Raw genomic sequence first — 16,565 nt, 5'->3', positions numbered from 1 at the left:
GTACATTAAATAAAGATAAACAAAGTTTGATAGAGGTAATTAAAAGGAAACTAAAATTTAAAAGGCACTGATACTTCGCCTTTACTCAAGTAGGATAGGCTTGATAATCCAAAAATAAAGAAAAAAAAAATATAGGAAACAAAACTGCTTCAATGTCAAACATTTCCTTTCACATAGCTCCTCATTTCTCTACAAGTACACTCCTTCAGAATGTAACCATTCGAATTCCAAATTTTGAACTTATATTAAAACGTACAAACTTTGAAGACAACTTGAACCTCAAAAACTCTAATTTTCCCTACTTCTTATCATAAAATTTAAGCAGCGGTCAAACGCTTTTGGGAAGCTAATCTTCCACGCTGTCTAGCGTTCAATCTACCAACCTTCTTGTCGGTGGCCTTTTCAACAACTTCATCTTCTTCAGTCAAGGTCAACTCAATGTGGGATGGACTTGATTGGTAAGCGTTGATTCTACCGTGAGCTCTGTATGTTCTTCTTCTTTGCTTTGGTGCTTGGTTAACTTGAATGTGTGAGATGGTCAATTTCTCAACGTCCAAACCCTTGGCTTCAGCGTTGGATTGAGCGTTTCTCAAAAGGTCCTTAACAAAGTTGACGGACTTAGCTGGCCATCTAGCCTTTGTAACACCAAACTCTTTACCTTGAGCGGTTCTTCCAATAGAGTGGTTGAATCTTCTGAATGGGATTGCTCTTTCGTGGTCCAAGACTTGGTCCAAGTATTTTTGAGCCTTGGTCAATTTCCAACCATTGATGGCTTGTACGGTTTCTCTGGTGTTCTTGAATGAAACTCTCAAGTATGATCCACGAGCCGAAGCTGACTTAGCTGGGTTGGATGCTTTGGCAGCGTAACGAACCATTGTTGATATTGATGTGTGTTAAAAACGGATGGTAGATGAGGGTAAGCTAGAGGTGTAAACTGTATGAAATTTTTTATTACTAGGTTATGGTGGTGAACTTTTTTTTTTTCGCGGGTAGCTCTACTAGTGAGAGTGAGAGGGAGAGAGAGAGGAAGTGAAGCGCACACACACACTAAGAATCATGCGCACAAAAAGAGACAGTTTGTGTGTTGGTGTATGTGTACTTTCTGCGTAGAAGTGCGATGAGAGAAAGAAATGTCGCAAAACTTGTAAATTTTCATTGGTTTACTATGGTGTATTTGAGTTGTCGCGACATAAACAAGTTTGTGCTACCTCAAACAGTTTTATTATATTTTAACAACCCTAATACACACCATACACACGTGACTCTTTAAACTGCAATAAATTACATGGTCACAGTCGCTAAAAAAAATCTAAGATCAACTATTACCACCTAAATCTTCTTCTTTTAATAAATTTATCACTAGAACAGTTGGCTTGATTAATCAATTGTTGGTTCTGATGAAGGCAAGTGCTGTGCATTAGCCTTTACATGCCTAAATATGTATATACACATATGAATATAGGAACTTGTAAACTTATGAATATGTATATATATATCTATATATATATCTACACATATATCTATATATATCTACACATATATCTATATATATCTACACATATATCCACATATATATATATAGTACAATTAGTTCTCGATTCAGCAATGCTAATAGTCAGAGGTTGCACTAACTGAGATCTTTTTGTAGAGATGTTTACAAGTTCAAGTTCAAGTACTCTCTAACGTGGTTTCTCTTGCACCATTACGACCTCCTCCAGCTTTTGCAGCTTTTCCTACTTCTCCTCTTTAAACATAACGTAGATTTTGATTTAACTAGTATTCGTCGGGGTGTTGAATGCATTAACACACAATATATATTTTATATTTCTTTTTCTTTTTTTTTTTTTTTTTAACTGCAAAGACTGATAAGGTTTAACTGAAATGGCCTAGTGACATTGAGTAAACACATAAACTCCCCTTTAATATTCAATCTTTCTTTCTTTCTCTCTCTTTTTTTTTTTTTTTTTGGATATTTTGCTAGATATTAAGGGAGCATCATGTTACATGGGTAAACTACTGCGATTTGAAAGTTGAAACGATTAACAACGTTTGTAGAACTACAATAATCAGCCTTTTGGTAATAAAATCAAAAACAAACAAAATGAAAAATGTAGTTACAGGGAAAAAACGAAAAAAGAGATAGGGAGAAGGGGAAAAAAAGCAAAAAGGAAAAAGGAAATAATGGGTTACATCTTGGTTCTTTATTTTATGGAGGGGGGGGTTTAGACAAGGGGGTGATGGAGGAAGCTTAGGGGTTTTAGAAAAAAAAAATATTTTTAGTAAAGGAGTGAATTTTTCAAAAGATAGACACATACACCTTGGTGTTATTGTAATTTCAATAATGCCAGCGACATTTATGCCTCTTGCACCATTCTTGTGCAATTTGATGTACAATTTAACATAAGTTTGTTTTATAGTTCAGGTTACCTTTCTGCACACCACATCTAGCCAATTACTTGTATCGTCTTTACGTGCTGTGAGGTTTTTTTTTTTTTTTTGGGAGGGGGGGAAGGGCAAATAACTAAATAAGATGGTAACCATGTTTATAAGTTTACTACTAGTAAGCCATGGTATAGGGGAACCAAAAAAAATTAAAGAAGAAAACAAAACAACAACTAATAGTAAGATACCATTATGGTTGTCGTCGTTGTTGTTGTTGTTGTTGTTGTTGTTGTTGTCGTCGTGAGCTATACAGTGGGCTTTGTTTAAGAAGGGGGAGAGGGAGAGGAGGGGATAATAGCAAATACAACGAAATGAAGCATAATAAAGGAAAAGAACAAAATCAAATATATATATATATATAACGGTTTTGAGGTTCCGCATATCTCGGGGTAGTTCTTGTGCCACTTCTGTTGCGCGCGTGTTTATATCATATGCTGAAAGAATTATAAAGATTGAAAAAGACTAGCAAAACACAAAAATTTTTTAATTTTTCTTTTTTTTTTTTGATAGTTTGTGGATGGAGTCAAACCAGTGGAAAGGTGTTGTCGTCAGTATTGATTGATACCGTAGAAACCCTTCCCTTCCCCCCCCCCCCCCCCCCCCCCACCCCCCCCCCCCCCCCCCCCCCCCCCCCCCCCCCCCCCCCCCCCCCCCCCCCGTTCCTTCAATAAAATATCATAATATCCTTTCCATGTCTTCTGCACTTGCGACAACTCTTGCCATAACTCCCGTACTTTTTTTTATAAAAAAAAAATTAATTCAAGATTCTGAGCAAAGTGCAATTAATGCTAAATTGTTGTTGTAGATGTAAGGATAGTAGCCAGTGTAAAGAAATGGATCATAGTAGATGACAATGAATGGCTCAAAAGAAGTGCGTATATGTATATGTACATATACATGTACTTGTGTGTATACACTGAATATAATATATAGTACACAACACACATAATGGAATAGATGGTTAAAGATATTGAAGCAAGTGAAAAGAATAAAGATGATGAAGAAAGAAAAAACTAAAAACAAAAAAAAAACGAACAAAAAAAATCCCTCCCCATTAATTGGTCAATTAGAAATAAACATTAGATAGACAAGTATTTATTTGTTCTAAACTGTGATGCTTTCTCTTTTCTTTCACCACTAGTCGATTCACCTCCAAACAAAGAAAAATTGGTGATCAGCACAACGAGTTTTTAAACAGTGATTTCACCAGGTAATATTTCTTCGTGTGAATTCATGTACTTTCCATAATCTCCAAATAATGAATAATAGAAATGAAGAAATTGTGTTTTTCCTCTTTTTCTTTCTATTTTCTTTGATTTCCCAGTTGACAATTGCTCATACAGTTTATACTTTATCTCCTTTCATTGCCTTGTGTCGTACCTCTCAGTCACTACGTCGGTCTTTGACTTATCATAGTTCTTGTTTTAGTTATTGTCTCTGATTCTGTCTTTGAATACTTTCTTTTCTTCATATATATACTTTTAGTAATTTAGTACTTGCTGCTTTGTGTGATATGTGCAAAAGATTTGTGTTCCAAAATGACGCTCTTTTGATTCCGTCGTTGTTGTTTTTTATTTTTATTTTTATTTTTTATTTTTATTTTTTATTTTTTATTTTTGTTTTGTGGGTACTTTCCCATCCCTAAGAAAACTCTTACATCCAATTAATCCCAATGTATGATGTGGGTGACAAGTGGAAAGAGTATTCCTTTAAATCAATGAAATAATCAATACTCTCTGTAAATATAAATATACATTCAACCACACGAGTTTTTTTTCCCCTTTTCCTCTAGTGCTTCTTTTTAGTTTTTCATTTGTATTTCATTTTTTTTTATTATCCTTCTTTTTTTTTTTCACCATCTGATTTCCATTTATTTTGAAAAGTACATCAACAATCAGCTACTAGTCTCTTTAGTAGCAGCAGATAAACAGAAAATTGAATTGCACCCACTACCTTCTATCATGAGGTCCCACTCATAGAAATAACCCTTTGCTTGAGTGTTTGTCGTGACAAACATCAACTATTTTCACATATAATTGGCAATTTACTAGTAGCGGAACAAGTTCTATTTTTTTTTTTTTTAAAAAAAAAAATTAGTGGCGTCAGTATCCATGGATCTTTTAATTGGTAAAATTCCATACATGTTTATTTTGAGAGTAGTTTGTTTTTTTTTAGGTATTCGTCGACTCTGGGGAAAGCAGGAAGGAGGAGGATATAGTGGAGAAGGAAATATCATCAAAGCAAAATAGAATCGGAAACATACTGCAATTTGACGGAAGCACATTTAGCTATCGCCAATGTCATGCCTTTAATACTAAGTTGACACGACCAACTATTTCAAGGAATTGAGCAAAAGGAAAGGAAAGGAAAGGGAAGTGAGGCAAAGGGAGGCAAAGGGAGGCCAGGGGAGGCCAGGGGAGGCCAGGGGAGGCCAGGGGAGGCCAAGGAACTCACTTTAACCTCCTGTTGACTCCATTGTTTAATAGTATATTTGTTTTGCTAGGTTTTAATTTATTTCCAAGGAAAAAAAAACAGTCATGAATTTCGAATTGGTTAGTTGGGTATTTTGGCTGCCTAAATTGAATCAAGTAAAATGAATTTCGAAGCATATGAATATACAAAAGAGAAAAAAAAATTCACCCTACAGCTCAAAAGATTGAAAACCAACAGTTTATACCGTTAAAAAGGAAAACTTTCTTTTTTCCTTTCTTCAAATTTATTTTCTATTTATGATTTTTGATTTTTGGTTTCAGTTTCCCAAGATTCATACAATCATGATTGATTAATATTCCGGTGCGATGTACTGGTGATTACGGGTTTCAACGTTGACAAGTATCCTCATCAATTGTGTGTGTGTGTGTGTGTGGTCTCATAAATGGAGCGCGTGCATACACACACACCCGCGCACCAGCACCCGCACCCGCACGCGCGCACAATCTGGCCAGTTGATTTTGTTTGCTGGTTGCAAAACTTTACTTCAATTTTTTTAGCTGGAGGGGATAGAACTATATATGAACAAACATATGTGGTGGAAAGAATCAACTACAACAACTAGGCAGCTAACTAAGCACCACACGCAATAACAAAGTGCTTTTCGTTTTCGTTTTCGTTTTCGTTTTCGTTTTCTTTTATTCTTTATGCATTATTTATTACTAACAATAGCAAAAAAGTGATTTCATTACTGTTGCTGCTAGTTCATTTACCATCCTCCCTTAGTTTTCCCCTTAGCTTTGATTTTTAAGGAACTGATTGTTTTTCTACTATAGCCCGCAATTTATTCCCATACTACTAACTACTAATAAAACACTCACCCTCAAAATTAAAAAATATATAAAAAAAAAAATAAAAAAAAATATATACAAAATGTCGTGTGTGCGTGTACCAAAATTGCGAACATCCGCATTTTCTTTGGAATTTGTTCTTTGGAGAGGAGAACGACAACAGGAAAAAGGAAAAAGGAAAAGGAAATAGAAAAAAAAAAAACAAACAACAACAACAACAAAAGCACAACGCTAACATATTGCTATTAATATTATTATTATTATTATTATTATTATAATTTTTATTCATCAAAGTTCAACCAGTTTTCAAAGGCTTATTAGAACACGCTTGGAGAGTGATAAAAAATTGACAACTCTGGCTGCACTAACTAGGGTTATCTTTGTGCAGTTTTCCTTTTTTCTTTTTTCTTTTTTGTTTGAGTTTATATACTTGAGTACAATACGATTGAGGAAGATACAGTATTGAAATTGATTATCAATCAAAGTTCGTCACCGTAATTGAATCTGTAATACTGAAGGCAGTTGTTGTAATAGCAACATAAACACAAAACAAGAGCAATAATAGCGACAACAACGACACGAAACAACAGCAATAACGACACGAAACAAAACGCATTACAAATCATGAGTTCCCCTTCTACAGAAGAGAAAATTAGACAAGCTGAAGTTATCAATGATGAAGGTATCGGAAAGGAAGCAAGTGATGTTCCTCCACAGACGATAGCAGGTGAAAACAACAACAACAACAACAACAACAACAACAACAACAACAACAACAGCGTAAACAGTGATATCAATAACACTGCCGCCAGCGAGAATCAAGACCTGTTTAGGACAGATGTGGGAGTTCCTTCAGGAAACGTGGATGAAAAACAACTAGAGGAAATGGATCAATTACGTGAGGCCAACAATGAACTTCCTCCCGATTCTGAAATAGATTCTTTATCACATTTGAACTCAGACAAGTTAAACGAAACGGGGAATCTAGATAAGGAACTAGCTAGTCTAGTTCAACCTGGAGAAGAAAAGGAAAACACCTCCAACAATTTTGAAAACAATGTTGACTCATATACAGTAAATGGACAAGAAGGAAATGAGGTAAATTTTGATAATGCCTCGAAGGCTGACATGAAAATAAATCAAGATTATGCAACGAACGAGAACCGCAAGGCCGATGAAGTTGTGGAGGACATCTTACCATCGATACCCAATGATCAGGTTCCCGAAGATATAGAATTTAGCGACCTGCATCTCGCTGCAGAGACCAAAAAGATTGATGATCCTGATCTTAAAGAGGAGCCTGTTGTTGGTACTAAGACCAATGCAGATGCAGATGCAGACACAAACGAAGTCACGCCAACTGAACCAGTAGGGGAACTTGTCAATAGTGGAGCTCAGAACCAACAGGAACAAAACGAGGAGCAAATCAATAACAATGCTGATATGGAAACAGACACCAAATTGGATGAAGTAAAAGATGCAGACAGCAAATTGGGATTGGGAACTAATGATATTGGGTCGCAACTGGCTATCGACAATGACAAAGTAGGGAATGAAACTGGCACGAAGATAGACACATCTCAGCAATTGGAACAACCTGAACAAGCTAAGCAACTTGAACAAGCTAAGCAACTTGAACAAGCTAAGCAACCTGAACAAGCTAAGCAATTGGAACAACCTGAACAACCTGAACAACCTGAACAACCTGAACAACCTGAACAACCTGAACAACCTGAACAACCTGAACTCTCTAAACAACCTGAACAAACGCAACAACCTCAATTGTCCTATACAGGAGCTGAAGGAATGCAAGAATATGAAAAGGAGGAATTAAGCCAAGAGGCTGGCGAGAATAAAGTTTTGAAAGAGATTCAAGCTGATGATCCATCTTTTGATGCTGATTATAACATGGATGGTGCCAATGATGATGGTGACGATGATGATGATGATAATAATCGCAAATCAGATTTTAGTATAGAAAATTCTTTTCTTCCAAGTGATTCAGAACCGAGGGATGAAGATACAGAGATGATGAATGTGGAAGACCAAGTGAAAAATGAAGTTCCAACTGCAGATTCATTCACAAACGACATCTCTAACGCGAACCCAAACACAGACCTAAATGCAAACCAGCATATAGACACCGATACGAACTCGGAGTTCGTGCTGGTAGAATCTCAAACACAATCACAGCCACAACAAAATGACGTGCCATCCTTTGCTAAAGAAACTAATAATTCCACTTCTAATAATGAGGTGAAAAAAGAACCATTTTCTTCTAATACTCCTACAGCCACTGCTAACAATAACAACAACAATGACAAGATCAATATAAACACCAACAACAACACCAACACCAACATAGGCTCTCCATCGGCTGGAAGTGCTGAGACAAAGAATGGCTCGGGTAATGTTGCTAGTGAATCATCAGAATCTTCTCGCACGCATGGACTGGATGCGAATGAATCGGAAGATATTGTTGACGATGACACTGAGGAACAGTCAACAAAGGTGGCACCAAAATATAAGCAAACCCACCTTATAGTGGTTCCATCATACTCTGGCTGGTTTAATATGACAAAAATTCACAAAATCGAGAAAGAGTCATTACCCGAGTTTTTTGATACAATGCACCCTTCAAAGTCCCCTAAATTATATGTCAATTATAGGAACTTTATGATAAACTCGTACAGGCTCAACCCCAATGAGTTCCTCACATTGACATCTTGTCGACGTAATTTAGTTGGTGATGTGGGCACACTTATGCGTGTGCACAGATTCCTCAACAAATGGGGTTTAATCAACTACCAAGTACGGCCGCAATTCAAGCCGGGTTATGCTGCTGAGAAGCAACCAAATGGACAACTGATTGAATTACCGTACACAGGAGACTATCACGTGAGGTTAGATACACCACGTGGATTGTTTCCTTTTGACACATCACGAGTTCCCCCCGAACGCATCGACATTAATAAATTGAAAAATATTTTGCTGCTTGAGAGTGAAAGTGGTGATAAGAATAAAAGTGAAACCAAGAATAGCGATGTACAAGCTGCTGGGAGTCTCATTGAGAATGAGAAGGATAAGGAAAATGACAAGAAAAATGTCCAAGGCAGAGACAACCACAGTATCAAAATTAATACAGACATCCATGATAGGGAAAAGCGTCGTGCATCAGAACAAGGTGTTGATGGCCAATCACATCAGATAAAGAAACAAAAGACCAAGGAAAGAGCGTTATCCGATGATTGGACTTCTGATGAAGTTTCCAAACTTACAAATGCCGTCAAAGAATACAAGGATGATTGGTATCAAATTGCCAATGCAGTTGGTACAAACAAGACTCCACAACAATGTGTTCTTAAATTTCTCAAGATGCCATTGGAGGATCGGTTCAATGATCTCGAGTGCAACCCAAAGACCATACAAGAGTTGTTGAAGTTTGCTTCTAATTACCCAATAAACTCTGTGGACAACCCAGTATTGGCCAACTTGGTTTTTATGACTCGAATTGTAGATAGCGAAGTGGCCAAAGCTGCAAGCGAGGCTGCATGTAAAGCAATGGATGAATGTATCAATAGGAAAATCAAGGCCGTTTATGGATCTGATGATAAAAATAAAGCTGATGAACAAAGGAGAGAACTGAACACTGGATCCGATGTTAAGGTCGAATCAGTTTGTTCCTCCGAAGTCAATGGAGAGAAAGAAGATAAAGATTCCGATGAAACAAACACACAGACAAAGGAGACCAAAGGACAGGAAAGTAACAAGCCCGAAGTAAATGACGCGAGAAATACTGACGAAAAAGATGCCATTGCTACAACTTTTGGTATTGTTGGTGGTAGAAGTCATTTATTCTCGAGCTACGAAGAGCGCGAAATGCATAAGATCAGTACAAACATAATTAACCATGAGTTGGCCAAGGTTGAGACAAAATTGTCCAAGATTGAAGAATTGGAGAAGATATACGAGCGTGAACGTCAAAACTTGTCCAAACAACAGGAGTTGAATTTTATGGATCGTTTGGCATTAACCAAATCCACCATTGGTATAATAAAGAAACTCGAGGATGCATGCGACATGCTTGAAAGTGGTGATAAGAAACCTGAAGATATTAAGTCATTGATTTCAGATGCAAAGGAATTACTTTATAAGCCTACAAAGCAACTGTTTGAAGATGTGCGATCAGGACTTTCTCAAGGAGGTACCTCCGGTTCGAATAGCAATAATAAGAATAGTAATGGTAATGGCAATATGCAAGATGATGACTTTAAGCCCTTATCTATGACTGCGCCACAAGCATTTAAGGTTTGGGTTCCTTGAGATATTTTTTTCTAGCTAGCACCGTAACTGAAAGTGGCGATCAGAAGAAATGAGATGCAGGAACCAAAATGAACCAAAACGAAGTAAATTGTACAGATTTTGAGGCCATTTGAAGTGGGCTTAGACATAAAAAAATATAGAGAATAAACTTATTGTAATATTCATAATAAACAGTTCAATTCATTCGGGTGTAATTGGAGGCATATGCTTTATAGTATGTATATATATATATGTATATACATATGTGTATATATGTGATTTCTCTCTGCTAGATGTTCCTTTCTATTTCTGTATTTGCCCTTTGCCATTTGGAAGATGAATATTTTCAACTCTACCCCATATTTTATTGATTGGTGGTACAGATAGAGAGAGGGAGAGACAAAAAAAAAACACAGAAGCGCAAAAAAAAATTACAAAGAAAAATTCCCAGGTGGGCTGCCAGAAAACCCAGTTTAAATGAACCACGCCTATTAATCAACTTTCTCGCCTCCTTTTTTTTTTTAACTAGTTAAAACCACAACCGAAACAAGCTACAAGAAGCTGTACATTTTACATTCTGTGAAGAACAAACACATTTGTGAGTACCTCTTGTTTATCACATAAAGTTACTAACTATTTGAGTCTAGTTGAAGAAATAATCACTTGCCAAAAATCAAAAAAAAAAAAAACTGTAAACAGGACAAAATAATACCTACCACTGCAACTACGACTATAATTGGCAGAAGTATATTGTATTTGAATTCTCAATTCTTACTTCTTCTAAATAAGTTGATTAAGTTGTTTGATAAGCATTTTTTTGGCACTTGATATATCCGATTTGTATACTCATATATTATCATTCGAGATGAGCGAGACACACCAGCTGATATTGAATCAAAATAACGAAATGACTGAAATACAAAGTGGATCTATTGAGAAGCTAGTTGCCCAGAACGTTACCGAACAACAAGGTGCGGAAGAGAACCAGCAAGAAGAAATTGAAGAACAAGGTGTGGATGAAAACTTAAATGACGGAGGTGTCCTGGATGCACTTGATTTGCATTATGCCCATGAACCAACATTGGAAACAGAAAACCCATCCATTGAAGAACAGGTCCAGCAAAAGGTACCAGAAACTGAGATTGTTACCAATGCAAAGGCTGAGACTGCTGCTGTTGATGCTGGAGCATTTGATAGTGTGGCGCAAGACTCTGTTCAAAGTCATGCGCCAAAACCGGAGCCAGGCATAGACGAGGTAAGTGGAGGGCAAGAGGATGGCAATGTCGTACCATTGAATGATTTTATTGAAATTCCCCACAACGATTATGATGGCGATGGAATTGTAGTTGAAGAAGATCCAACTGTGAAAGAAGAAGAGGAAAGCAGAGAGAGTCCTCAAGTGCTAGACCCATCAACTCAAACTCGCATGCGAAATGTCACAGATGAAAGTCCGATAGTGAAGAAACAGGATAACCACGATGACCACAACAACATGCAAGTAGATGGTGCAATTCCTAACAAAGATATCAATAAAGAGGCTGAACTTGAGTACGAAGATGAAGAAGAGCGTGTTGAAGATCCAGTCGAAGACATAATTGATGAACAAGCCGAAGATGAACAAACAAATCACCAAGTGGAAGATCAAATCTTTGAGGTGCAGGATAACAATAATGATTTTTTCCAAACTGATCAATCAGAAGTCAAGGATTTTGAGAATCAAACTGAACAAGAGCACAAAGAGAATCATGATGACATTGCAACGGAACAAGTCGAAACCTCACTGGATCCAGAGCCCACTAAACCAGAAACAAAGGGGTCTATAACCAATAGTGATACCAATATAATATATTCAAGCGCCACTCATTGTACAGAATCATACGAACCTGATTTAAATATCGCCAACGAAAATATCGGAGAAATTGCTGCGTCAAAAGAAGTGGGCAACAACGCTTTGGCAACAGCATCTATTTTGAAAGACAACAACGACTCTTCACCTGATCAAACGCATGCTTTAGACTCAAATATAAAGAATGATATCCCGACCCGCGACAACATCAGTAATAAAAATGGAACTAGAAATGAAAATGAAAGTGAAAATGAAAATGAAAGTGGAAATGAAAATACAAAAGAATCTAGCATTGAACCCAATGGAGCTCTGGATGAGACAGAAATCACAGATAATAATGAGTCAGAAACAGTTGCAGAACACTTGCGAAATGATGAGGATGAAACACTTCAAACAGATTATAAAGACAGTCATGTTCCACTTTATATTGCACACGAGAAGAAAAAAATACTCATATTTCCACATACTCAACAAGACGCTGAACTGAAAACGGCATCTTTATTTGCAGATAATAGTGTAGCGAACATGACGATTGAGGAACTTTTTGGTGCACTTAGAAACTGCGAAGAGTTTGAGTTCAATGAAGAGGAGGAGTTGGTGCTTACAATTTCGCAAATGGGAGGCATTTCTATCACCGAAGATAATGTTTACTGCAAAGATGTGACCCTTGAGAGTTTTCTTGATTTGTACTATCAGCTAAGTAAGTTCACGGATCTAGAAGAGAATATACCGCGTCATCTTGATTTCAGTTTAACATCTCAACCTCGATTCATCACCAAATTTAATAGACTAGTTGATAATGCTCAGGATCAAAATGGATTTGACAAAATACATTTAATGTTTACTTCATCCTCTGAAGAGCCATCATTGAAGAAACGGAAGTTGACGTTGGAATAGATGCCATTTTTTACCAAACGATTGCTTTAGCTATATCGTTTGGAAAGTTATGATATCCGAAGATTTCAAGTTTCAAGCAAACTCTTCTTTTAGCAAAACGATAATGAGCAAACATGAGAATAAGGGAGACCGTGCAATTATATGATCTAGCTCGCGGATTTGTTTTCATTTACTTGGTATAAAGTGGATGCAGTTGTTAGATAATTTGAGGAAAAAATAGAAAAGAAGAAGAGGAAGAGGAAGAGGAAGAGGAGGAGGAGAACTAAAAATATACGTGGGAAAAATCGTGGAATGGTCACTACAAATAAAGAGCAAAAGGAGTATATAGGTAACAGAACTACAGGTCTAACTTCTCAATAGGTGTACTATTGTATTCCACAATAATTCAATATAAGAAATGGAACTCGTCTTAAACGTAATTCATATTTAGTACTAACCTTTTGACCATACTCTATCTCATGTTTTCTTCGAATTTTTGTTTTCTGTCTTTGTTTTTTGAAAAAAAAAAAAAAAAAGAAAAAAAAATTATAAAGAAAAGTATAAAATAAACAATAATTCTTATTCACGCCACCAATCCACGCTCTTTTAATTTATCGTAAATCTCCGAGTCTATGTATTTTTGTAAAGTAGGTTCACCAGTCAATCCTTTCCTATGTCTTGTTTTTAGTAAAAAGTCCCGTGATAATGACTCCACGGGTGCTGGTTTGAGACGAGGTAACTCGCAGACCAAATCAAAAGGATCTCCTGGAACTATACTCCAATGGGAAAACAGCAACCACGTATTTGCGTTACGATATGTGTACAACTTCACATCTGACGCAAATCCAAAACTATCCACGACTGGTATATAACCGACAATGTAATGAAGAGCAGTCCCTTCGATTGGGTCGCGTGTTTCAATATGCCCCCTTCTACTTTTGAGTAACTCGTCAACTACTCTAATGTTTTTGTAGAAACAAATTGCATCTAATCGATAAACAGGCTCCATCAATCTAGGCTGTGCTGTAAGGAAACCAGTATAGCAAGCTCTCTGAATGACAGGTATAATTTGTGCTGGAGTATAAGAAGCCAAGTCGTCCAGTTTGAACTTAGCTTCAAGAATCTTAAATTTAGTGTTTCGGATGGTCTCTGCCATTAAAGGACCCTCGGCAATAGCCCACTCGAATCCTGAACAAATAGACTCCTTCAACTTCATCAACTGTTGTTTATCCGTTTCTCCTTGAAATGAGTCATCAATTAATATATCGGGTTCGATAAGATCTTTTGGACCAAACACCCATACAGACCTTGCAGCTAGCGCATCCCACCCAAACTGTGTCTTTAAAATAGTTGCCATTTCCTTTCTCGATAAATTCGCATGTAGTACACCAGACTCAATCGCATTGCTCAAGTCGGGATCGTTGACTGGTTCTGCAATGATGGAAATAGAAAATGAATCATTTGAAGTTTTGGCGGGAATACTGGTAAATGACATTTCCGTGCATGTTTCAGAAAAAATTGTAGTGGGGTCACTTACTCTGATCTGGAACTCATCAGCAAAAAGCTCTCTTACATCGTGAAGAACACAATCCATATAAAACTCACCTGGGGCAATAACTGTGATTTCTCCCGTTTCTTCGACTCGTACAACAAGTGAAAGATATGCTTTGTCTGCTTTTCTCAAACTTGCTAAAAGAGTCGCAGTTTGCCGTTCATCCACTGCTTCCATACCTAGTTTCAAAACGGAGTTTACGTTATAATTTGGAAACATGTATTGCATCAGTTGGTTAGCAGTGTAAGAACTTTCTTTCATTATCAATGCTCCTTTCTTAAAGCTAGAATCAATGCCTTCAACGAGAACAACACTTCCAGGGCCAATAGAAGATACCGGTACATTATACCTGCCACCAGGTATATAAAGCCTTTGTACAGTTAAAACCTTTCTAGATAACTCGTTTAGATCTGTGTCACCGCTTATGACTTGTATTTGGTATCCTTCAACTAATCCTTCTTCAATTAACCGCACTAAACATAGGAATGTTCCTCCATCAGGTGACTCAACCACTTTCGGTATTATTCCTGTAATACTGCTCGGTTTACCATTCGAGTTGATATTGTTACTACTACTACTACCGCTGCCATTTTTGCTGATATTGTTGTGGTTGTTGTGATTGTCAGTGACGTGCAATGAGCTATTCGTCACATTTCTTGGCGACAGGATAAAGGACGTTACGGAATCCACAAAACCTGTATCGTTCCTAAAAATTGCTTTAAACACAACTCTAAGAAGGTCTTTTAGTTGCTTTTTATACTCCTTCTTAGGTAGAGATACTCTAAAATGATCCCACAAAAGTTTTGGTAATCTGTTATTTGAAGGTTCTGATATGATCACATTTGATGTGATATCGTACAACATGTCTAGAATGAACGAGACAAATGTTCGCGGAAGTTGTCCTTGTTGAGAATCTGTAACAATTCTGTTAGTTTCGGGATCTAGAAAGTATTCTCCCCATAAGAAATTTGCAAAATTGGCATCTTCTAATATATGCGGCTGTGTCTGTGCATACAAAGCAACAAAACTTTGTAAACTGAAAGAAATATCGTAGTCTGCTGAAGCAAATATAACATTTCCCAAAGTGGGCAGGAACTCTATAGCTTGAGAGTAGTTGAATCTTTTCAGGCTTTCCGTGACGTAAGCATTTATGTCATCGAGAATATTATACATCTTCAAGTAAGAATCTTTTGGTGGTAGTCGCAATTTTAATATCAAATTGTCAATTTTGTTTAATACAATTATAATGGGCAAATCCCGTTTCATTATCTCGTCAATGAGTTTCTTATCTCGAAATGTAAATCCAATAACAGCGTCTATAACGAGGATTGCACCATCACAAAGTTGTAACCCGGCAACCACTTCGTCTTGAAAATCAATGTGTCCCGGAGTGTCTACCAAAGTAATTGCAAATGATCTATCTCGCTGATCTTGAAGCATCAAAGTGATTGCCGAGGTTTTGATTGTTGTTTCTCGCTCAATTTCCAATTTGTAGTTGTCCAAATATCGGAGCGGTTTTGCCTCTCTTTTGGTACTCTCAAGATCTTGGGGTAAAATATGTGTATTCTTAATAAAAGTGTCGATAAATCTGGTCTTTCCACTTTGATGACTACCAACAACAGCAACATTCCGAATTCTTTCGGGGACATTATTTATGGTATCTATAAGAAATTCTCTAGAATACGTCAATTGTGGTAGTTCTTTCTCATCAATAGTAGTTTTCATCTCCTTTTGAATGTTCGGATCAATCACTTGTTCATCAAGAGTCGCATCAGCAGGATTTACATATATAATTTCACCATCGTTAATAGATAGGCGTCTCTTCACCAATGCTCGACTCTGAAAGCTAGCCTCTTGTCCTGCTACTACATCATAATCGTCATCATGATTTTCTTCTTTTTCTTCTTGTTCTTCTTGTTCTTCTTGTTCTTCATGTTCTTCTTCTCCCGCTACCACTATTTGGGTAGCTTGATGACCATTAGTCTTTGCGTCTGGGTACTCTTTTTCATCACCGAGTATCTCCTGCGAACTTCTTGAATTTTCTACATCTGAATCCAATTCATCTCCTATAAGGTTTCCAAACTCATCATAAATTTCTTCGTCATCCATTCTTTTAATCTTCCTTTTATAATGTCGATTCTTTGATTAGCCCTGTTTGCAAAATATTTTGACAAGCTATTGGATCCTCTGTGTATTTTTTTCTTTTCTCTTTTTCAGTCTAAATAAGCTTTGCGGCGCGATTTTCACTTTTGTTACAAATAGAGCA

At 36.9% G+C, this 16,565-nt stretch overlaps 4 protein-coding genes across 4 annotated transcripts; 2 read left to right on the top strand and 2 right to left on the bottom strand. All coding sequences in view use genetic code 12, as the record gives it.

Moving 5' to 3' along the window:
- Positions 1 to 317: 317 nt before the first annotated feature.
- Positions 318 to 875, bottom strand: RPL17 (60S ribosomal protein L17; the record flags this gene model as incomplete). The annotated part of the gene is made up of 1 exon (XM_001527078.1): positions 318 to 875. The coding sequence occupies one exon, from the start codon at positions 873 to 875 to the stop codon at positions 318 to 320; it is 558 nt and encodes a 185-aa protein (XP_001527128.1).
- A 5,472-nt stretch (positions 876 to 6,347) lies between these two features.
- ssr2 (SWI/SNF and RSC complex subunit Ssr2) lies at positions 6,348 to 10,046 on the top strand (the record flags this gene model as incomplete). The annotated part of the gene is made up of 1 exon (XM_001527077.2): positions 6,348 to 10,046. One exon carries the CDS (start codon positions 6,348 to 6,350, stop codon positions 10,044 to 10,046), a length of 3,699 nt encoding a protein of 1,232 aa, XP_001527127.2.
- Positions 10,047 to 10,890: 844 nt separating this feature from the next.
- PVL30_001926 (uncharacterized protein) lies at positions 10,891 to 12,768 on the top strand (the record flags this gene model as incomplete). Its single annotated transcript, XM_001527076.1, has 1 exon — positions 10,891 to 12,768. The coding sequence occupies one exon, from the start codon at positions 10,891 to 10,893 to the stop codon at positions 12,766 to 12,768; it is 1,878 nt and encodes a 625-aa protein (XP_001527126.2).
- A 562-nt stretch (positions 12,769 to 13,330) lies between these two features.
- PVL30_001925 (uncharacterized protein) lies at positions 13,331 to 16,408 on the bottom strand (the record flags this gene model as incomplete). The annotated part of the gene is made up of 1 exon (XM_001527075.2): positions 13,331 to 16,408. The coding sequence occupies one exon, from the start codon at positions 16,406 to 16,408 to the stop codon at positions 13,331 to 13,333; it is 3,078 nt and encodes a 1,025-aa protein (XP_001527125.2).
- Between the last annotated feature and the right edge of the window lie 157 nt (positions 16,409 to 16,565).

This window comes from Lodderomyces elongisporus, chromosome 2 (genome assembly GCF_030384665.1).
Source record: "Lodderomyces elongisporus chromosome 2, complete sequence".
Classification (NCBI taxonomy): Eukaryota; Fungi; Ascomycota; class Pichiomycetes; order Serinales; family Debaryomycetaceae; genus Lodderomyces; species Lodderomyces elongisporus.
This window is presented reverse-complemented; position numbering and strand designations above follow the sequence as displayed.